Raw genomic sequence first — 25,234 nt, 5'->3', positions numbered from 1 at the left:
AAGCTTGAAAATGTATTCAAATAGAAAAGGTAAAATTTCGTGATTACATTTTCATCACTCTATGCTACAGTAGCCACTTGTTTTATGCTTGTTGAGTGCCGAATGTCTGGAATTAAATGACTAATTTCCTTTCAATTTAAAATTTAAATACGCTTATTTCATGCTTCCATTGCGTTCTTGCTAGATCCACGGTCATACCGATTCTTTCAAGAGTATTCAAGCATGAGGAGAGACAAAGCTGATTGAATGACAATTTGCAAAATACAAGGCTGGAAGAGTAGATGATTTTTAATGGATTGATGTGGCATATCTGATCATGAGGAAGTCATACTTGTTCCAAAAGTTGCTACAGACAATCAACATACGACCTGTATGATCCAAATGGTATACAACTGGTTGTTGATCTTTCTGTGGCACTTCAACAGGGAGCAAGGAACATCCCATTCACCCTATGGTGAATCCAATATTGAAGAGGACGAGGATGAAGAATATAGTTTTAAGGACTACGAGACTGAAGAAGATGACAACACGAGTATCTGATATTAGTGTCTGGATTTTTTTTCTAACAATTATGTAACTGTTCTTGTATTGAAATATCTTAGTTTATAGTTTTTTATGGATAATTATCTTTAAAAAATTTTAAAAAATTATAACGATTTTTTTACCAACCCTTTCCCAAAGTAGGAAACAAAACTATATTTGGAGGAAAAAATAATTTTCTGGTGTGAATGTTAAATTTTAGAATGGACTTTTATTATAAAAAATCATTCCAAAGGACATTCCAAACTAACACTTAACAGGCGTCATGTCTAGAATTTGGGGTGAAATTCTAAATTTTGGAACATAATTCTACATTACCATTGCACATGTCGTTCCAAATTAGTTTATTTCGCGCAAAAATCTAAAAATTTGGTGGGAGTCTATTTTTTAAAAAACCTATTCCAATATGTATAAGAAAGTCATTTCAAATATGAAATATGCAAAAAAGGTTCCAAACTTTTAAACAAACCCATTACATAACTTGTCATATCATACCAATTTTATGTTCAGGTTATGATATCTCAACATTCGTGAGGTGGATTTATACCAAACCTCAATACATACAAGATTCTATCTATTTCTGAGGGTATGGTTTAAAATCAAAGAGTCTAATTGAATGATGCACATGCCAAAAAGACCGATTATATATTTTGGGTACAATATCTCCACAACTGTCTAACAGATTGATGCAAAACTTCATCGCATGTTCTTTGTTCATTTGGTCATATTTAACGGTCTGATCTAGAATTAGATGGTTAATTAAGCGATACACTACAACAATATAAAATGATTATAATATAAGTACTATATTTACAATACTTGAATATACATGAATAGAAAATAAAACTGATTAAAAATAAAAATATAACATTGAATAAAATTGGGATAAATGCATTTTTGGTTTTCAAATATAGTCATTAATGCGATTTTGGTCCTCAAATAATATAAGATTGTAATTTTTGGTCCTCAAACTTTAACTTTTTTTGGCACTTTTGATCATTCCATTAACTTTTATGTTAAATTTAACAGAAATTTCATTTAAAGTGGAAAAAAAGGATAGCATTGTCCTCTCATTTTATGGTGTTTTTTAAGTTGTAATCCAATGCGCCAATTTTTTCTATTTTTCATCAAACTTCAAAAGAGAACAAACCAAAAAAAGATAAATTTAAGCAACAAATACTATATTATATTTATTGCATCAACAAATTATTCCTTAGAAAAATATTATGGCGGCAACCGGAGATCTTGAGCGAGCAAATGGCAAAGACTGAGAGAGAAGAACGTCTGATGTTGCAGAGAGTGAGAGGGAAGAACGATGATCTTCAGGAATGGTGTGACTTAAATTTAATTTTTCCTAATTTCCCCCCAAATTTTTCTCTCTTCATGCGCTTCGGTCCTTCTCACGTGCCAAGATCCGTTAATTTTAATTGTTGGTTTGACATAATGATCAAAATTGTCAAAAAAATTAATAATATGAAGACCAAAATTACAACTCAAAATTATTTAAGAACCAAAATCGTTTAATTATGTTACGTCAAAAATAATTCAGAGGGCAAATTGTATTTTACTCTTTTAATATTTTGCATTATGTTGGGGAGAGGTAGTAATTTTAAGATGTTGAGCCTAAATAAATATTATAGATTACCTCAGTTATTAATATGTTTAAGATATTTATTTATTTTTATATAAGAAATCGTTAATAGGTTTATCACGTTCATTATAAAACGTTCAAGGGCAAGGAGATGTTCTTAGTTTTGTTTGGTAACCACTATATTTGTTTTCATTTTCAAGTTATTTTCGGAACAAGTCAAAATATTCTCAATATTTACCATCATTCAAAAATATCTTATCTAGGTGTTTTAAACTATTTTAGCATAAATACATATATATATACACATATATACATAAATATATATAAAAAATATAATTTGACAATAAATAGTAATTTTTGTCTCTCAAAACACAATATTAAACATACAATACTTATTTTAAATTAATTTAAAAATAAATCCAAACATACATATTATCTCTAATATAAATTTATTTATTTTTATTTTTCTTTCTATATATTCACAAATGAGCACAAAACCCCGAGAAAACGAATCACACGTGTGCTTCCTTCAAATGGAAAAACAACACTGAGTTTTTTCTCTCTCTCTCTCTTTACGATTGAGCTGTGAATTTGGAGAAGAGGAATTACACTAGAGGCATTTCGAGGTTTGGCTATCTGAAGTTCTTGATTTCTCCTCCCGTTCAACTGACGGGTACCAATTTCCTCACAATTTAGACCACGACATTCGAAGTGCTGCAATCATGGAACGAAGCGGTGACAACCGTACTGTGCCGGCGGAGCACTCTTCACCTCCTCCGCCTAATTCTTCAGGCAGGCGTCCGCACCGTCACGAGAGACAACGCAGCAGAAAAAAACGAAAGGTCATATCTTCAGAAACTGAAACCCGTATCCAAATCCAAACCCTAAGACCCAGTTCTTATACGCATAGGCGTACGAATTCGTATGTTCAAAAGCAAGGCAATAGCCGTAAGAAGCCACGCAAGCCTCAGTGTCAACGCAAGTGGACATACTCCACTCATGATGTCTCTAATTACAATGGTAATATACTATATGCTCACGGAGTTATTTTATAACATATCTAATTCAAATAAACTTTAGCATTGTGGAAAAAGATCTAGCTATTGAAGCTTAAGGAGAAGCATATCTTCAACTTCCTCCGTACATTACTTGTTTTTCCACTTTTAGTTAATTTAGACTTATGAGAATAACTGTCTTTTATTTTTATGTTTATTTATTCTGAATGTCTTCTTTGATAGCTCAGACTAAATGCCAAAAATGCTACATGCCAATCATGATCTTAGTTGGCAAAAAAAAGATATTTTTTATTCTAGAATGGAACATGGATTTGGTGTCACTATGTGCACCAGTTTTTACTGTAATTGGATTGTGATTGTTGTGGGTTTTCTTCCATTCACTCGACTGTCCATGCAAACAGAATGATATTTTTCTTCAATGTGCAACTTCCATGTCTCTTTATTTATATTTTTGTTTATTTAACATACTCCTTGATGCAGATAGGTTTGTTATTGTATCATATAACATACTTGGCGTTGAAAATGCGACAAAGCATCCAGAATTGTATAGGGGGGTGTCGCCAAAGTATTTGGATTGGGGCCACAGGAAGAAGCTTTTGTGCAAGGAAGTCAAGGATTACCAAGCCAGTATCTTGTGTTTTCAGGCAAGTTAAAGCTCTTCTTTCAGCAACTCTTCATTGTTAATGCATTATTTCTGAAGTTCCAGGTGAAAATCACCAGGTGCTAGGTATTGTTATGATATTCACTTACTTCTTGGTTGTGCTTTTCTTGTGATGGATTTTTATCACTTTATCTTTTTCAAAGTTTTATACTTCATTTGAACTTTTACTTACTAATGTAGCTGTATTCTCATATTTATCCCTTGTGACTGCAGGAAGTAGATCACTTCAATGATTTGAAAGAGATTCTTGGAAGCGATGGCTTCAGAGGTCTGCACAAGGTTTGTGTGAAATTATGTGTTTTTGGCGGCTCTTTGGCACTACAAATCAGCATTTTGATTACATTAGTCTGTTTGGGTTCACAAGGCTCGTTCTGGTGAAACACGTGATGGATGTGCCATATTTTGGAAAACAGAGCAGTAAGATATTCCTTTTCCATGATACCCTGTCATTGTTGTGTGTTGTACTATGTAAAAATGAAAATAGTTGTTTGTTATTTAAGTTCCGCAGGTGTTGAATAGCCTGTTTTTTTTTTATTCTTACTAGCTCATCACTGAATCCACTGAAGAAAATATTATGATTTGTATGAATTTGTTTGCCCACAATTGTTCGCAGAATAGCTTTTTAGTTAATGCATTTATTGGTTATGCAAGGGCCTAATGTAAAATTCTAAAACGTGGCCCTTTAGTGTTTGTTAATTTGTTTTCAGTGAAATGTACTTTCTGTTGCCCATTTCTTTTTGTTGAAACTCTAGAACAAATTATATCTCTTCCCATTTTCTGAAAAATCTGGTCTTAATTCCTGTAGAAAGTAGAATGAGACAATAAGTGTAGTGTATATTATTGATTCTGCCACCTCTATATATAGGGGTGGAATTAAGTAAACTATACCTTGATACCTATCCAAACCAAAAAGGATATGCACACATTCTAAATATTTTAACACTCCCCCTGAAGGTGGAGCAAATATATAAATCATCCCCAGCTTGTTACACAAAATATTGAACTCCTTCGCTCGTAAAGCTTTGATGAAAGTCTGACCTTATGCATCTGAAGATGTATTTTGTGTAACAAACTAGGCATGATTGATATATTTGCTCAGACTTGAGGGGGAGTGTAGAATATTTAGGATTTGTGCATATCTTTTCCATATTTGGTTTGGATAGGTATCATTGATAGCTAGTTATCACTTAATTCCACCCCTACATATAGAGGTGGAAGAATCAATAATATACAGTGCATTTATTTGTCATTCTACTGTCTATAATTCCATTTGGTACAATTACCATCAACTGATAATTCATTTTCTGGTGGTTTCTTCCCCTATCTTTGATGAGTACCTGCATTGCAGATTTACTCTGTTGCATGAAGAGAGCATAGAGTTCCAGAGGTTTGGACTTCGTAACAATGTTGCTCAATTTTGTGTTTTGAAGGTATGAAGACCTCTGGATTTGCTGCACTATGGTTAATTATACTTTACATGAAGGTCTAACAACAGTTTTAGCTTCTAGAAATGTGATTACTCCTTATGAGTGTGCATTTGGTTTATATGATTGTATGTTGCCCAATACTGGTTGGTATTTTTGGCGATAAGTAGTTTCATTAAATCTCTCCATCCCAGGTTAGTGAATGATTGAAGCTGGATGCAGTTGGTATTGCACGCTTGGAGCAGTTGCTAAAGTACTGATTTATAGCAGCCTTCAGTTTGTCTTACTAAGCCCTTAAAGTTTATTGTTCATAATAGTGAAAAGCATGTCTTGGTGAGAAAGTTGGAAGGCCACTAAGTCACTTGTTTGTCACAATTTTGGTGTTGAGTCTGGTTGACCAATAAAGGAAAAAACCAATGTGCAGGAAATGTGATGGACAAGAAGAAAATCGTTTTTTCAATTGGACTTGATTCCTGTAGGACATGTTTTATTGGGGATAGACTTGAGGAACAGCAGTTGACTAGATATATGCTCAACCAGCAAGTTTACTCTGATTTGTTTGGATGAGCTCTTTCCTGTTTGGTTTTCCATGATTCTGATGCTTTGGCTACTAGCTGGATTTGGGGGTGTATTCTCAACCAGAGCAAAAAATGAAGTTTGGGAACAGCAATGCCATTTTGAGTAGATGAGTACCAAGGAAGACACATTTGTTGGCCTGGGGGTCTAGTTTGCCCATGTTGGTTGTGGATATGAACAAAGCCAGTGCATCCAAAATTTCTAGGTATGAGACAGTTAGAGGTTTTGAAGTGGGGGAAGAAGCTATTAAGGATCTCAATGGGACTTTTTGTCGCCTAACACATGTAATGGAAGTCTGTATATTATGTGTGTAGCAGTTAGAACGGCCTCTCCCCAATAGGACTTAGGAACATTACTTTGAAAGAGTAAAGCCCTAATGGTGTTGAGTAAATGCCTATTTTTCCTTTCATTTGAGGTGTGTTAACACAGGATGAATCATGAATAGGGTGACAAAATCTGGTAGAAACAGTCTCTAGCATTGGTTGTCCTAAAGCTTTTGATTTTAACCCCAAATTGGTTTTGAACCATTTAGTGGAAATTAGGTATGACAGTGCTAACATTAGATTTTTGTTTAAGGTGAGCAATGTAACCCGAATGCAATCATCAATTAAGGATAAAAACCACCTAGCCCCAAAAATATTAGGTATGGTAGAAGGACCCCATATGTCACTGTGAATAAAATAAAAAGGATGAGAACTTCTCTTATTGCTGACAGGAAAGGACACACAAGTACATTTTGCCAGTTCACAAACTTCACAATGAAGCTTAGAGATATCTAATCCTTGAAACAAATGATGAAACATGAATTTTAGAACCCTATAAGATGGATGACCTACGCGACAGTGATACAATCAAATTGTATCGTTATTTGAGGAACTGAGAAAAGACGAAGATAGAGACACATTAGTTCTACCCTTATGAGATGATTCAAGGTAATAAAGGCCACTTCTTTCCTTAGCAAGTGACATAATATTTAATATCATGGATAAGCATTCGAATGGAAACCTAATAATTTTGGTACATGGAGCACATTTTAAAGGGTAAGGATAGGTGTGATATATATATATATATCTCTGGATGTTGCTAGCTAAAGAGTCATTGCCATTTTAATTTTCCTGTTACTTGGGCATGGTGTATAGGTATGGAAGAATTAAGCTATGGGAGTCATATGATATGTTGCACCTGAATATACTAGCCAAGAATCGACATAGAACTTTTCAGAGGAATTAATGCTCTTTGGAATATTCTGCAACTTTCCAACTTTCTGAAAAGAATTGGGTTCTTCGGTGGATTTGTTCCTAGTGATAAAGATTTCAGAAGTTGACATGGTGAAGAGGGAAAATTTGCAGCAATTAAGGCTGCTCTCGGAAAATTAAGTGTTGATGACAGCAGTGAAGGCTACTTGATGAAGAAGATAGAACCCCAGGAACACCTACGCTCTCATACCATGTGAGAAAAGAACAAGCTTATTGAAAGAATGAAGACCTTCTTATTTCTTGTCGTACATCAGGCACCATGATTAGACAAGTGTAGGTCTAGCATAATCCCCTATAATCAGGCTAAGTTAGTCAAAGAATCAGCCAATGAGTCACCGTATATACACCTATTACCTTTACAACAAGAAATCTTTGGAAAAAAGGAAACTAAATCACTTCTAAATTTGGAAACTATGAAATCAAATTCCTTGATTTCAGTCACATCTTTACAACAAAAACAAACATACTTAAAAAAAAACACTGTTAAAAGACATATTTAGTAATCCTAAAATGTGAATAAAAATTTAAAAAATAGAGAACAGTGAAGTTATATATAAAAGTACTTGCACATAAATAATTTGAAATATATAGAAAAATATTTAGGAAGTAGTATTAATTTAGTTAATGTTGAGGAAGAGTCGAAACCAAACCGAATGCCAAAATCTTCAAAAACTAGACATGCGGACAGATTTTTCTCACTTTCAATATGTACCAAGGTTTTGATTTCTGTTTGATTTCATTCGCTTACCGAACTGTAGACGGTCCAAATTAGATTAGCTGCTTTCAATACATAGAAATATGATGCTGGACTTGCATTTCCACTTGATGTACTTTTCTTCAATAAGATCCCTGATTGTCTTGGAAATTGGTGTCTAACCTTGATTTTGGCGAAGCAAACTCAGTGGTGGTGGGATCACATTATTACTTAAACTGATTGTTCATGAACCTGACTGGAAATTGGCTGGAACTTGTATAATTTCCTATAGAGATTTTCTGCTTGGAATGGTAAATGAGCCTTATAGTTGAAGTATGTACATTACATTGCTCTCTGTGGAGATTAATTTCTACTTATCCTCATTGGTTAATGCTGCTGTTTAGAAATCTTCACCACTTCTTGAATATGTAAAGAATACTGAATGGAATGGAGTACATCAAACTTTGTGTTAATGCTGGAAAATTTTCTATGGAACAATGTTTTCCTGCTCCCTGAAAATTTTTCTGTCACTGTGGTGTGTATCACATCGATCCTCATGATAGAAACGAGGCCTGCTTGATTCTTTTTGTTGTAAGTTCTTTGTGCCTTTATCAGTGGCTTTATTTCTTGAAATGAAGCCTTGTTTTGTGGCATCTTTGATCACTATTACTTGTTAATTGTGAAATACTTACTTTCAGTCTGGTATTTCCTGTATTATGACTGAGTTATTGCTATTTAAGTTTATGGGCCATCATTTTGTATGTCTTTTTTTGGGGCATATACTTCGTAAGTTATAGCTTCGACCTCTATTACTCAGATGAATCAAGACCTGCCCAGCACTGGTGTAACTGCACGGCCTCCGTGGTAATATTTATTGCCCCTTTTCTAGTGCATCAGCTAAATTGAATCTTTTGCATACGATTAATTTTCGTGGTTGTGATTTGAACTGAATTTTTCCCATTAATAGTTATTCATCCTTCACAATTTGTGCATTTGTGTTTCTTCCAGCCCCTCTACCAGTCGGAATTTCCTGGTTGGAAACATACATGTCCTCTATAACCCTAAACGTGGAGATATCAAACTGGGCCAGGTAACTGACTTGATAGAAGTTGCAATTCACTTTTTAATATTATTCATATGAACAAGCAACATGGTTAAATGACACAAATTTGGACTGCGAAATGTCTTGGAGAAAGTACTGGTGGTGCTTATGTGTTCTCTCGTTGTGCTGATGTCATAAACAATGATGTTATATGCTTCATATGGTTCTGGAAACTACTGTAAATAGTTGCAAATCTACAATTTGCATTACATAGTGTTTGGATGATCTCTGATAAAAAATATGGATTATTTGTTATTCTCCTCCCTGAGCAGTCTTATTGTTTTCACAAAGTTGCATAAGTTGTCCCGTTTGGGGATCCAGTGAATATTATTTGGACGTTCTTTGGCCTTGTTTATCAAGTTGATAAGGTCTGGCTCTTGGCTGCATTGATTAGTTTTAATTCCTATATTTGAAATACAACCTAAAGGGACCAAAATCAGAGAAAACAGAGAACAAGGTAATGTTGTAAAGGAGGGGAGCTTAGCTTCATAGCAATTGCCCCCGTGATTAACTGGTTTGAACTTTGTCCGACAGGACAATGAAATGTCATAATGTTCATCAGTTTTGCTTAACAAATAATGCATTTATGTGTAAAATATTGAAGATTAAAGGATGTAATGTCGATTGTAATAGGAAGAATGCCAGTACCCTAAGTGGCTTCACTTTCTTTCCTTGGTTTCTGTTGCAGCAGAAATATTGAGCTGCAAACGAAAGAAAATGTGACATAACCGTTGTGTTCTAAAGAGCACTTTAAGTTGACATTAGAACAGGCCAGAGTTGGTAATCGGGGCCAGCGATTGACTTAAAAAAATTGAGAAAATTGAAGAATATTTTGGGCCATTTTGAGAAATTGAGAATGGTGCATACCTAAGAACGTCTTAAGTGAGTCGCTGCAGGGAAAGATTGACGGAACTGGTTAAAAAAAGCTGCGTAGTCTTATCACCGTTGCGTAGATGAGTTAACAAAGTTTTAAGGATTTGCTGGACGTTGTCTTCACAACCACCTTGGAGCATGTCATAGTCATAGCAGCACAACGATCTTCCTTCGTCTAAATGATGAGAACAAACTGCACTGGTTGTACACAATGGGCAAGTTATTAGTCGTGGCTTAGTCTGGCCCTCAAATTGATATTGAATTTGTGTTGAGTGTATTTACTTGATGTGTTGTCGTTATCTTGTGGAGATAACAACCGTATTGTGTTAGTTTTATACTCGAGATTTTCCTACATTATGCAGTTTTGAGACCATTCATATTTGTCAAACTAGAAAAGTACTACAATAAAGTTAAAATAAGTTGCACGATGTGCTACACATTACATGTAAATGAACGACGTAACATTTAATTCCCGATACAGCTCTTCCAAACGTCCAAACTCGTCTGTTTTAGTGTTCCGTTCGTAGTCCCATCTCCTCCCAGTCCCCTTGTTAAGAATGTCATTCAGCAGGCGCCATGCACCACGCATCGTGTTGAGCTTGCCCTTTAGTTGGTCCTGGTTAAACACATAGCTTGGGCTCATAACCGAATTCATCTTACCAGTTATACGAGCCCATACAAATGGTTAAAAAGTCAATGATTGACGGCAGTGGCTTACAAACTTCTTGTGTATAAACTCAATGAAAACTCACTTCCTATAAACCCGAATTCATCTTATCGGTTATACGAGCCCATACTAATCTATTGTTTGGAAATTCGTAAGTGAAACCCTATTTCTGAAGGTGATTTTTGTCAATATACCTGAGTATTGTTGAATTGGTTGGTTGCTGATTCCTCAACTTCCTCCCAAGATTTATGTCTGTGCCTCTCTTTATGGTGCAGTTAATCTGCTATGCGAGACAATGAACAGAGTACCTTTAGGGGAGCCCTTAGAAGTAATAGAAATGAGTGTTCCTCTGCTGAGAAAAATTGATGGAGGGCACTAAATTAGAATTTCCACACCTATTGTAGATAGGAGGAAGGTGCTTTTTCTATATGAAGTGAAAGATAAGTAGGTGACTATGGTATTTCAGTTTTTGGATTATGTTTAGATATATCAGAGGAGAAAAAGGACATTCGAGGGGATTGGTCTATGACCAAGGGAGGCCCTTGTCATTGTGTTTTTCTTGTTGTAGCCATTCATTGATCCCAATCTGAACTTAACAACATGCAGAAGTATATGGGTCTTAACAGAAGATTTTGGTCGTTTTTCCTGTAACTCCAGTTTTGGACTTGCGTCATCTTCTACATTCTAAGGCTCCAAAGATTATTGTTGATTTTTCTCTGCATGTATCTGGGTCGTCTAGTTCAACGGGAATTGTTGAGTAGTTAGAGATCTTGCTTTGATTTGTCACAAGTTCCTGAATGCATGTTCTGGTTGAATTTGCAAAACGCGTAATGAATGGTGAAATACAAATAAACTTTGCTCATATCGGCTAAGTAGTAGACAAGTCAGTTAATAGATGAATTAGTTTGTTATCTGAATTGATGTTTAATGTGTTATCATGGTGGTTGTAGATGCGAATATTTCTTGAGAAGGCCTATGAATTATCACAAGAATGGGGATGCATACCGGTTGTCATTACTGGGGACCTAAATAGCTTACCACAGGTAATTTCATGAACATGACATCAGAAACAAACAAGTTCCAATTAGACCCTCAATTACTTCGGTTTGTCACTCATATGTGAAGCTGTCTATCTTTATCCAGAGTGCAATGTATCAGTTTTTGGCATCATCAAAGGTCAATCCTGGATTTCATTATTTTAGCACTTTTTATAACTTTCCATAGAGCCAAGCAATACTGCCTAACTAACTTGCTTTGGTTATCGCAGCTGCATATCCAACAATATGATCGTAGACATGTGTCTGGCCAGATATTTCCATCTGAATATGCAGAATCACAATCTCGGCGTAATCGTATAACAAGGTTTTTCAGATTCAGTTTTTAATATTTACTTCCAGTTATGCTTGTTCGTTTTCTCGTGGAGGTTATGGATCCACATGCTGCTTGACCCTGAAGTTATAAACTGTACCAGATTGGCTAAGTATTGAATAAAAGAGGGGAGTGTTGGGGCCACAATATTGTTAATCCTGAGTCCTGGTTCTTATCAGATTAATCTTCTGAGCTACTAAAATCATTAATTCCTTTTAGTGCCCATCAGATGGAAATTTGATATTGGGAAGTAATTCCTCTATGATGCTGTGATATATTATACTAAACATAATTGTTGCTACATCATATGTTTGATTAATGGAACCTCTTATTTTGAGTTGGGGAATGGGTATAAATGCGACTGACTTTGTCTCTGTGCATTGGTCAAGAGGCAGGGAGGGGAGAGTTTTGGTGCTAGCTTGTTGGACCAGTCCAATTTGATTTGGTGTTTGGTTTCACAAAATGAGTTCTTTTCATTTCGAAAAAGTGTCCGAATTCAGAATGAGGGAAGGATGTTCTGCAATTGGTATTTTATTTACTTTGGAACTTCAGCTTTCATGCATCTCATTCAAAGGCTACAGCTGAAGCCACTAACGCTCCCACTTTCCCCTACTCTTCTTTTGCCTTGTTTTTCCATTCATATGATACTTCTCATAAGCCTGTGGGACAGCCGAGCACCCTTGTGTCCTATTTTCTCCTCTCTTCTCCTATTGTAGATTCAGTAGCTTTAAGGGATGAAACCTTAAATGCTTAGATGGCCTTGAAATGTCACAATCTAAGCAACTCTTGTTTTAGATTTAATTAGGTCTAGGGTTTACTGTATACTTGTTCTTCAAATATTTGAAGTCAAAGGATGAAGTTGGAATAGCGAAACAAAATAGTATCTGGGATCTTGTTCAGAAATATTAAAGATGGTTCTATTATTGTCTAATATTCCCTTTTCACCAAATCCTTGGTCCAAAAAGTTGGAAATGCATGTGTGACACCAAGTTGGTTCCCTTGCCTTACTATACACCGATCAAATGATCATATCATCAGCGCAGTACGATTGGAACTGTAAAATGAGTATGCTCACTTATGCATTCATGATTTAATCACTTGCCATTTTGATGTCCTGCGGGCTTTTAGGGGCAATACAAATGATCCCATCCATTAATTCTTTAGCCAATTGGATAACGCTAATAGATATGTTAGATCTAAAAGCAATATTTTAGCTTGGCGAGGAGTATTGTTCTTGTCCATAAGCACCTCGGATTTATGTGTATTACTATTTGTCACAGTGGATATGCATGATTCTCGCCACCTTCTCTGGCAATATTTGTTAGCTAGTTTCTACTTACATGCTGCTCCATGCATCCTCCGTGATATATAGCTGATTGTTTCTGGCAGACCTTTAATGAATAGATGGACCAATGAAGAGATAATGCTTGCTACTGGATCAAGACTTAGTGTGCTGAGGCATCATTTGAAGCTCTGCAGTGCCTATGCTGGAGTTCCTGTAAGATAATCCTGATCCTTCCTCAAAGCCATTTCATGGTGCAGTATGTACCTCTGCTGTTTATGCATCCAAGGTTTCTGCATAATTCATTGGCTATATGATCTATAAAAAGGATTTCATTCGTCTGTTTTGCTCAGGGAACCCCAGAAGTCAGAGATAAAATTGGTGAACCTCTAACAACATCCTATCATTGTTTATTTACTGGAACTGTTGATTACATATGGTATTTCTCTTTCTATATCAAGCCTTAAGAATCTGTTTTTATGTTATACTATTAGTAGAATTTGGATTTTAAAGTATTTTTTTTTGAGAGGGGAATTAAAGTATTTCTCAGCAACAATTATTGTGAACAGGCATACCTCGGACCTTGTTCCAGTGAGGGTTCTTGAAACTTTGCCTATTTGCAGTTTAAAGAAGACAGGAGGGCTTCCATGTAAGGTACACTCACTTAGTTTTCTATTGTACTTGAGCTGAAATCTAATTCATCATGAAATGTTTGGATCCTATGAAATGTTTTTGTAATGATAACTATGAGGTAAAACTAATAAACCCCAATTTCTCTCCATCTAACTGACTCTTTTGTCATGACAACTTGATTGCTTGCTTTCTTTATATCTGTGATTCAAGACTTTGCTGGAGATTGCATATCTAATATAATATATAGAAGTTGAGTAGCAAAAGTGTTTTTTAACCTTTTTCAGTGATGCTTATTTTAATTCTAATAGTCCATTACTCAAACAGATGCCATGATCGGCACTCTAAGTCTTTTAGTGACATTGGTGCAAGTGTTATTATTTTTCTTTAAAGATACTTGTTGAACTTACAGAGGTATGGCTAATGTAAGATCTAATAATAAAAGAATAATTTAAACATTATAAGAAAGATTATTTATAAATAACAATAAATAGGATATATATATATATATATATATGTTCGTTAGTACTATGCAACAGTGATTTTAAGTTTTGAAATTAATTATTATTTATAATATGCTTTAGAAATAGTTTTTGTCAATTTTAGTAATTTATATAATTTGCTAATGTATAATGTCAATTGAAAGTTTTACGTACTTCACAAGTCCTTTGAATTTGATTTTCAAACAATTGAGGATTACATTTTGTCCTCCATTCTTATGACATATATTTATACTTGTCTACATCATAAATGTAATACAAAGGAACCGCACACTGTATATTGCCTGGCATCTATACTTTTTCTGAAAAAATTCTTTCTTCCCTTTTTTTTTTTTGTGAATTCGTCAATTTTCTTGTTAATTATTTCTTCTTGTTATTAATTGTTTATCTAATGTTTTAAGCATCTTTTTTCAAATTATTAAAAAATAAACTAAGTGTACAAAGCGCAGACCCCTTTACTCTTTGTTTTAATTGCAAATCATAATGTTTTTCCTAACGTTTTCTTTTTATATCTATGTCTATTTGTATTTATGTATTTGTATATAATGTATATATATATATATTTATGTATGTAAGTCAACAAATATCAGTACATATATATTACATTTATTTATATATATATATATTTATACACACAGCACATACATACAGACACAAATAGGCACATATCACAAGAACACACACACCAACACTGTTGAGCGAGGGGAAGGGCGATTGGTGCTGGGTGCGGTGGGCGAGGTTGTGTTGGTTTCCTATAGGCGCTCAATGGCAGTGGTGGAGGGGCTGAGTTGGGGGTTGGGGGCTGGATTCCTAAGGCATTACTTCTAGAGGGAGACTAGATTCACAAAATCCCCTTTTATCTGTTTATTGAGAGTTGGATTCCATGCTCAACTTTGTATTTTTTTCTTAATGCAAGGGATTGCCTCCTTGATCCAAATTTTCTTGGTTGTCCGCTTAAGTATGATTCAAAGTAGCTAAGGTTACCAGAAACAATGCTCTATTATTACTTATTTACGTACATCTATATATATAGGTGTATGTATATATAAATATATTGAAGGCTTAAGTTTTTATTATAAGTAAATATACATGTTCCTTGATGTGTCAGTCAATAGGAAAAATGGATGATGAAAAGTTTGAAGGCAAAGATTATTCTTGTAAATGCCTACTATGTTATAATGACGACTTCTCAGTTTTCATTTTAGAATTTTTATTTTCATTACGTTTTACTTTTATCATGAAAAGCATTAGAGGGTATATATTTTATTAATTCTAGTAAGTTACTGCATATAAAAACTAGAGGATAATAAATAATAAATATATACTATTTTTTAGGAAAAAAAGTTCTTTTAATGTTAAAAATTACAAATAGTACAAGTTATTTTATTTATTAGTTTAAAAAAAATGGGATAATTACATTTGCACTCCTTGATCTAGGCCTGTTTAGACCAAACTACCCCTATCTTTTAGATAATCACACATACACTCACCAAACTGTTAATATGGCTTACACAAACACCCCTTACTTTTCTGAAAAATTACATATACAACCCTAATAACTTTAGCATCATTACACAAACAACTTTATTTTTTCCTGTTAGGGGTATTTTTTATAATTATGCAAAAAATAGGGGTGCTTTGTGTAAACTAATCATAGATAAGGGGGTATAAATGTAATTATCCCAAAAAAGTTATAATAACTGTAAAAGTTGAGATGATTTTTTGGATTGAAATTAATAATCTAGTAATTAATTTTATTAATATATGAAAAATTTGAATTTAGTATTTCAACTATACGATGTAATTTTATTTAATATTCTAAAAAAAAAGTTAATAAAATAAAATATTTATGCTCATCTAAAACTTATTAATTAATATAAAATTTTAATTTGATGATTAAGCAGTACAATGACCAAAATTTTAACATAAATTAAAAGAATGTGTATAATAAATTAAAAAAATGTATTTGTAAACTAAAATAAATTTAATACAACTTTCTCCAAGCTTCTTAAACATACTAGCAGTACACCTCACACTTGCATGTGGGAAAATATTTAACATTTATAAATAATTATTTTTTTATTGAGGAGTTGGTTATTAGTAACAATTAAAACATAAAATATGCAAAAAATTGAGGTGTATACAAGGTTGAGGGGCATTTTAGTAAATTTATTAAAACATTAGATTACATTATGCTCAAATATTATTGGAGAACGGAATGAATTGAAAGGGTAGATTTGGATATTTATAAGTTGGTATAACAATCAGTTGTTCTTTTATAATAGTATGGATAATGTGTAGATTCCCCTTCGCATATTTCGTACTTACAGATACACCCTTGGGACATTATGGTCCATAAAATGTCTGACTGAAGACCATGTCAAAAGGAGCAGGAAGGGGTTCTTTCTGCAATTTTTCGCTGACATCAACTATTTTCGGGCTGGAGTTGATTGACAGAAGGATAGTGTAATGATGTAGATATGTTTTATGGGTGTATACGTTATTGTGCAAAGTGAGGTGTGGTTTGCATAATTTCACTATAGATTAGTGGGTGTCACTATAACTTACTCTTTATATAATTGTTCTTGCTTGCATGGAGCTTTATATGCAATCATGTCTTTAGAATCTACACCAAGCTGGAAAAAATAGATTTCAATTTTAGATCAAATTTTGGTTTATTTTGCAGAAATGGGGTAGTGACCATCTTGCCGTTGCATGTGAACTTGCTTTTGCTGATGAGGGTGATTAGGCTTGAGTCTTGACCTACAATACAACCGGCTTATATCGTGCAAAGTTTTGCTCTATACAGGGTATAACTACGGTTAGGTACACACCAAAATTTCAAATATGGTCGTCACTGACCTTGATTCTTAAGACTGATTATTTGAAGTTATGCGAGTGACATCTTAATTCAGGAATCACTACTGGTGTGATGTTAGACCTGGAAACAGACAAAGCCAAACCATCTTGGCCTCACTTCCGGCCATACGGTGGTAGCATAGTGTAATCTCAGCTGTTGTATGTGCTTTCTTTTTCCTTCCCCAACTCATTTATTAACCTGTTATTCCCTTCTTTTCTTTCTGCTTTCTTGAGTTTGAAAATTTAATGAACTTTTTGTTGTTCGAAGATAGTGATTTTTCACATCAGAAAGCAATCAACGATTAAACTATGGTGCATTCTCGAATCTATGTACTGTAGTTGATTTCTTTGACGGGCTAACTTTGGCTTCTTTTATTGCCTTCGATATGTTTGTTCACTGGTTTGATCCGAATGTCTATAGAGAGACATCAGTTGCTGCGTCAGAAATGTGATTTGATTTCCTGTGAAGAGAGCGACGGGGAGAATGGCAAATTGCTTCAATGTTTATAATGCACGACGCTTTAAAAAAAAGTTATCCCAGATAGGACGACACCGATATGGCTCCAACACGTACCAAGAGTTTTGTTTTCTATTTTATTCAATGAGAGCAAGATGCTTGTATATTTCTACCTAATCACAGAGGATGTCACTCTAATTTATCCTTTTAATTATTATACAAAACTGTAGACATAATTATCCCTAAAACATTTTTGTTTGCCCATGAAATCCCAAAAAAGAACAGTTTCAACATTATTGTCTCTAGCTAGTTTAAATAACCAAATCTTATATGGTGGAATTCTGTCCTAATGGACACCTCGTCTGATTTCAAAGAAATAGCCGAATATATATACCCCCACTCCGAACATCATTAGGTTTTTGCGCAATTGCTGGGCTTATAATTAATGTTCTATTTTTTCATATTTGGTAATTTATAACCTATCAAAATCTTTAAAACTTTGCCAAACCAGTACGAGGAAAGAAGATTTGGCACGTCAGATGAGATTCTACCACCAAATGATGTGGTAGCAAGAAGATAATCAAACGTATGGAACATATATAGTTTGAGGATGCGGACCACGATATATCATCATCATTTTAGGCCTCCAATTAATACTTTTTTTTTTTTTATGGATTAAGAAAAATTTGATGACTTCATGATTAATGTTGGATATTTGATAAGATGACAACTTAATGTTTTATTTATCTTGTATGAATTACTAAATAATTATTGTACAATAATTTTATATTGTATTTTTTCTTTTATAGTTGTTGTGTGAAATAAAATGTGTAGTTGACAAAATTATATTATAATAAGACCAAAATATCATATCACATAGTCACATGCCAAGAAAAAAAATTATAGTCCTCAATTATAAATTCGAAATTGATGAGGACCAAAAGTATAACTCTCTTATAGTTATAAGATAAAAAATGCATTATTTTCCACTAGTGTTACGTACTTTTCAGATATTGAAGAAACCTTATTAGAAAAGAATTTAATGGAATGAAATTACTTTTATAAATATTTTTTATTTAGTAATTTTTGTTTTAAGAAGTTGCTTATTCATATTTTATTGATTATGTTAAACTCAACTGTATAGTTGTAATAATACTTTTCTAATATCTTTTCTCAAGGCCGAAAGAATAAGGTAGTAAATCTCCACCGAAGCAATCCATCAAGTCAAAACTTATTGGTCCACAAGTAAGGTAACAAGGTCCATGACTTGTTGTGGTTCTACTAATCTGACAAGTCCAAGAAATGAATCAAATCCAGTAAGCTGAATCAACATACATTACAAATGATACATCATACAGATTGTTGACATCTTAAGATACATCATAGTAATAAATCTCCAGTTAACTAAACGAGACCCGATTGAAATGAACTCTTTAGTTAAGAAGTAATTGAATCGCGGAACACTCGAACAGATTAGGCAAGACTCAGTTATATGATCATATTTTCGTCTAGATAAGTTCGAATACTAATTTTCTTTTTCTGTTGTGAGGCTAACATGATGTGCAGCTATCCAATGGTACCAAATTCACCCCAGCTATCTTCCGGATCCTACTCTTCCAACATTTATAAATTGAGGTATTGTGCTATTACTTTGATAACACCAACTATCACACCCGTACCCATATCTTCTCTCGATTTTTAGGCTATTTTTAGCATAGTGTTTGCATTCCACACGATTTGCATCACTTAAACATCATCTTAAACCATTATTCTCACTTTGATTCAATTTTTTCTTTCATTTATTCAGTCAATACGTTACTGACTTAAGTATAAAAAAACTAACTTCTGTCTTGTAGGTAAGTCCCCCGGTAATTTTAGAATTTTTGTGAAAATTCTTTGATTATTTTGGTGCTATTGGACCTCGATACTCATCAAGTAATATTTCCAAGAATTGCTCATTGTAGGTTATAAACAATTTATAATACATCTCATGCTATTAAAAAAAAGATATGAGCATTTTTCTCTATTTACTTAAGGAGTAATTTGTTGATGCAATAAATATATATAGTATTTTTCTAAGAAAAAGAATACTTGTTCGATCAATTAAATGGACTAATCTATTTAATCCTAATGGATAGTAATTTTTCAATACTAGATCAAAGAATATTTATGCAATCACGTTAGAGAAGGATAATTTTGTCAAGAAAAAAAAAATCATTCCAACATATTAGGATTAGCTAATACCAAATTGGGAGAGGGAATACTGAATCCCTTACCTAAAAGAATAGAAACTTCAACCGGATAGGAATATAAATTTCTAAACCAAAATTTACCAACCATATATACATATATATATCTATAAATGGACTTAAAAATACTCATTTCATTCCCACTTTATTTTTAATTAAATGCAACTGATATATCGTTGTAAAAGTTTTAATGAGGAAAAAAATTATATACTAAAGAAGAAAAAGGGTAATGCATTCATCCTTTAAAATTACAAAGAGAAACATCACGTGCATTGCACATGAATATATTTAGAGTTACATATATCACTAATTATAATTAGTTAACCCAAAGTATTATATTCGTATATTCCAAACAATAGCAATTGTTTTAATTGATGGGAGCCATTTAATTTTATTATTTGTAACTTACTTTTTAAGTTCAATTGATATTATTAAATAAAAATTTAATCCTAGAAATTAAAATTTAGTATTTCATATTTCACTAATTATTATATCTTGTGATTTTGCATTAATAGCATTTAATTCAAAAGTACAAAAAATAATTTATAAAGAATTCAATATTAAAATAAAATTAAATAAGTCAAAGTTTCTTACTTTAAAGCTTTTCAGAAGAAATTCTAATTTAACATAATTCATCATTCTTTTTTTGTACTTTTCTCTTAAGCCTATTTACTATAATTTAATTTTGGCAAAATCACAAAATTGCTCGCGTAAATGTAGGGTGGGAAAACTAGGACCAAAACTACGGGATGACGATTTTAGTTCTATAAGTATTAATTTTGTGGCAATTTCGATCCTTCGACCAAAATTTCCCAAAAGCGATGGAGAATTTGGGGCTTAGGGTTTCGACGTCCATGTGAGTGCAACTTAAACACCTAGCAGCTCGCGCTGATGACGTGACGTGGGCAGAAAAAGAGGCCAATTGGGCTCAAGTCGTGGCCTGCAACGTGCCGTAAAATATTGATGTGGCAAGACGGGTAAAAATTCGACCCAAGTGTAAAACTCAATTGTAAAATTCTCTCTCCCTAATGGCCAATAGATTCTCCAAAATCCAATAAATGCTAAAAATTCTTTTTTGAACCGAAATTGCTTGAAATCCAGAATCAATTGTTGATTGAGGAGGAAAGAAACCCAATTGTATCAAACGGATTTTGCTCCCCTTTCGTACGGTAATATTTATAAAATATACAAACGGATTTGTTTTTTAGTGTATAAAATAGGGTTATTTGTGGTCGCTAAAGATGAAAACTGCTTATTGTCTATGGTTCTTTGTGTTTTGTGAACAAAATATCTCCGATACTGTGGTCCCATTGTGTTGTTCTTGTCTGGAAACAAAAACACCAAGAATGACCGATTTTATTTTTTCTGTCTGCATATTATTCTATATGACTCGTACTCTTGTTTTTAATTATTGTTCTTATCTGGAAACCTGTGTATATTTATTCATTTTGCACATTTTTTTTGAATGAATTTTTCTGAACTTTTTCATGAATGAAATTTTAATTGTTATCTATTTTTTGTTTTGTGTTTGTTTTTGTTCCTTTCTTTACAGATAATAATGATAGTTTGCTAGCAACTATTACATTATATTTTTGGGGAATGTAATGTACAAATTTGATTATGAGGATGTGTATGAAATGTCTATTTCAAAACTAAATGAAATGGCTAGTGACGCTGTTATTTTGGTAATTGAACATATTTCACAAAGGTTAGAGATGTGTATTACAGAGCAAGTAGTGATGAGGTTTTGTTTGTTACGTGAGTTGGTATAGCTCCTGAAAGAGAAATAATATATATGTTGAGGTTGATTGCAATGTTATGGATAGTCAGGTTAGTGCATGCAGTACACAACCTCAGGAGGTTGGGTTAACTGAAAAGGGCGAAAAATCTGTCAGAATCTGAATCCTTTGAAGATAGTGATTATGATTTGAAAAAATGATGAATTTAATCCTCAAAAAAACTGGAGAGTACATTGATGAAGAGACTTTGGAAAAACAAATAGAAAGAGAAGTAGAAGACATTAATATGAAAGAATAGAATGAAAAAAATAAAGATAATGGAGTGGGTAGCAATGAAGAGAGTGAGGAAGACCTTTTTGGGAGTGAGGATGCCTTTCAAAGTCAGAAGGTGTCTGATGAAGATGATACAGAAGAGAGAAACATTATTTTTAATCTTGTGGAACAATATGATCCTACATTTGAATTAGGTATGATCTTCAGCACTAAAATAGAATTTAGGAATGTCATTCATAATCATGCAATGAAAACAAGGAGACATTTGAAAATCACCAAGAATGATAAAGTTAGAATTTATGTTAGATGTATTAAGGATAATTGTCAGTGGAGGATAAATGCACACAAAGTCTATGATGAAAGACCTTTCAGATAAGAGAATTTAATTCCAATCACACTTGTGGAGGGATTACCATGTTTAAATCTAAAGTCAAAGTGGCTTGCAAACAAGTAGATTAAAACATTTTAGAAGTGATCTAAAGAGAAACGTCAAGAGTTTTAGGATTGATGTCATTCAAGATTTAAGAGTCAATGTATCACGGGATCAAGGACATAGAGCCAAGAGATCTGCACTAAAATCAATAGAGGGTGCTCCTGAGGTATAATAGCAATGATGCAAGATTCTGTCAATGAATTGCTAAAAAGTAATCCATGATCCATAGTGGTGTTAGACATGGATACTGATCAGAAATTTGAAAAAATTTATGTGTATTTCGGTGCCTTGAAAGTTTAAGAATTTTTCTGTAGAAATGGAAACATTTTTGTCTGTAATCTTAAGATACTTTAGAAACTTGAGGAATCAATTGTCATTGCTTATCCTATGAATTAGGGGGTTTTGTAAATCAATATTCATATTTTTTTGAAACAGGAAACATATTATGAAATGAATGTTTTTTTACAGGAAACACGTTGAAATGAAAGTTTTTATTTTCATTATATTGCTATCTTATTGAGACTTTCAATTTAAGGCTAAAATTTCATTAACACCAAATCACATTCGTTAACAACTACAATTTGAGGCTTTAAATTTTATTAGTAAAATTCATTAATAAAATTCGTTAACACAAAATTCATTAACAATACAACACAAAATTCACAAAAAGTTGAAAATTTGAGGTTTTCAACTTCATTGACAAAACCACAAAATACCATTACATAATATGCGTATCTAACATACGCATTCGTCCATCTTATGTTTAAACAACACAAGGTAAGTCCCGACCAATCTAGCAACCTGGAACGGTTCATCTAGAAATCATCATCCGTTTACCCATCCAAAAATCCACCAACACAAACCATGATGCCACCGAGAAAACTTTAAGCCAAAATATCTTCTATTTCAACATTTTTGCTTTGCTTGAATTTTTGAGATGCAAATCGGGTATGACACACATAGCTCTAGCACACATGGGACGGGTCATCCCAAGTAATAAATTGACACCCTCCACTTTTGTAATCGAATAAAAAATAAACCAATAAAATCATTCAAAAAGATATATCTGCAAAACTTAAACTTAAAACTTTACATTCTTATCTTATTTTCAGAAGCATGTTAGGCCTGATCGTAAGCATAAAAAAAAGATAGTTGGACTAGATATTTTCTTTAAGAACAAAATATTCATTAATTAGGATTAAAGATCGAAACTATTAATATTTTTAAAGTTGAAGGCTAAAATAGAATTTTAATATATTAGAGACTGAAAATGAATTAATACTAATATATGAGAACCAAAACTGTAATTATCCCCACAATACTCGTACATTTTTTTTTTCTCCATTTTCCTTTCCTTCTCTTAAAGTCAAACTGTTCCAGCTGCCCCTCCCCTTTTTTGGCCGGCGGAAATTAGACATTTTTCCCCATTTCCCCTTCCTCTTCACCAACGGTTGAAATTTTTTACCGATGCAGATTAGCTTTTTCTTTTAAAAAAAATTGTATTTTCTTATTGTTTTGTTCACTAATATATATTATATTATTAATTATACTTTTAATATTTAATTGCTCTCCAATTTATTTAATAATTCCATTATAGAATCTAAAAAAATAAAAATTTATAAATTTAAATTCAAATAATTTATTATGGTATGAAATTTTAATTATCAAGAATAAAATTTAGAAATTAATTTAAAAGCAAACTAATAAATAATTTAAAATAGTTCAATTTAATAAAAGTAATTTTTAAAAAATAAAAAGTATAGTGAACTGTGTAATGGATATTTTCATAAAGGTTAACATGTAAACATAAATTCACTCCGATTTTCACTATAAAATTTGCTGCAAATCAATTTAACTAATATTTGTACATCGAACAATATTTGTAATGGATATACAAACCAGTTTGTGAGGAATTAATTTAATTTGTCACAAAATTTTTCTGACTCTACCAGTCGGGACAGTCAGTTGCTAGTCACAAAATCTATCCTAAAATCCGTCCACTCTTTTCAAATTAATTAAAATTTCCTCTAAAAATCACATTCCATATATATATATATATATATCATAGTGCTATGTACATACATCATGCTTATTTCGAATTATTTAAATTTGTGATATTCCCTTCTTCTTTAAATATATTTTTATGTGCATATATGCATATTTTAATTAGATAACGATTTAAGATAATTGAAAAGATGGATTAAGGACAAAAGAAAAAACAGCGTGTGAGGGAATGTTGAGAATTAGGCAGATGTTGATAATTTCGAAAATTGAGCTAAACAATCAACATGCGAAGAGATTAGATTATGTACGTAAGACGAATAGTATGATGATCCGTCTGCCCAACTGCTGACAACTCAATTAAGACAATAGCACATTAATTATCAAAGATGAACTGAAACCCCATAATGATGTTTGATGTTGTCGGGTCGGATTCCTTTTACAAAGCTAAGATCCAAATGAAAAATTAAAGATTTTTGTGTCTAAAATAATGAAATAAATGCTGTTTAGGGTTTGGTCTGGCGAACAAATAGAGGTTCTCTTCATTTTGATTTTATTTTATTTTACTTTTAAAATGCATACAATCATTTTATATTTTAAAAAATCGTTAAAAATTCTTTTTTGTTTTAGAAATAGTCAAAAAATCACTCTTTTTTTTTTTTAAACATAGCTCAATCTTTTATTTCCGTTAAATCTAATTAACGGTGTTGATTTTTTTTTTTTTAATAAAATGACTATTATACGCTTATTTGATTTTTTTTTTAATAAAATGACTATTATACCCTTATTTAATATATATTATTTTTTATTTTAATGATCGTTGGATCTTTTTTGATTAAATAATGATTGTTAGATCTAATCAATTAATCTCAATTGTTAGATTTTAAAACAATAAAAAATTGAATTAAATGAATTATTTAATTTATATTATATATAAATAATTAAAAATTATAAAAAAAATAATTATTATATATAAAAAAATATAAAAGAACCCTAACTACCCCGATCCCCTCCCCAATCACCACCACCCCCACCCCCCCGCC

At 32.6% G+C, this 25,234-nt stretch overlaps 1 protein-coding gene across 8 annotated transcripts; it reads left to right on the top strand.

The window, feature by feature from the left end:
• On the top strand, nucleotides 2,641-17,758 carry LOC105158036 (carbon catabolite repressor protein 4 homolog 5). 8 transcript variants are annotated; one of them, XR_002286822.1, is made up of 15 exons: nucleotides 2,641-3,151; nucleotides 3,628-3,791; nucleotides 4,022-4,087; nucleotides 4,173-4,225; nucleotides 5,157-5,238; nucleotides 8,576-8,622; nucleotides 8,767-8,848; nucleotides 11,351-11,443; nucleotides 11,544-11,576; nucleotides 11,668-11,762; nucleotides 13,158-13,266; nucleotides 13,404-13,489; nucleotides 13,620-13,704; nucleotides 16,867-17,006; nucleotides 17,096-17,758. XR_002286822.1 is itself a non-coding variant. In XM_011074643.2 (14 exons), coding segments are annotated over exons 1-14 (1,290 nt in total). In that variant the 5' UTR covers nucleotides 2,641-2,853; the 3' UTR covers nucleotides 16,869-17,758. The 8 variants fall into 8 exon arrangements, 4 of the variants coding, with proteins under 4 accessions (XP_011072945.1, XP_011072943.1, XP_011072944.1 ...); XR_002286823.1 differs by having other exon boundaries at nucleotides 13,404-13,431; nucleotides 13,620-13,699; nucleotides 16,867-17,758; XR_847494.2 differs by having other exon boundaries at nucleotides 13,404-13,431; nucleotides 16,867-17,758.

This window comes from Sesamum indicum, linkage group LG3 (assembly GCF_000512975.1).
Source record: "Sesamum indicum cultivar Zhongzhi No. 13 linkage group LG3, S_indicum_v1.0, whole genome shotgun sequence".
NCBI lineage: Eukaryota > Viridiplantae > Streptophyta > Magnoliopsida > Lamiales > Pedaliaceae > Sesamum > Sesamum indicum.
This window is presented reverse-complemented; position numbering and strand designations above follow the sequence as displayed.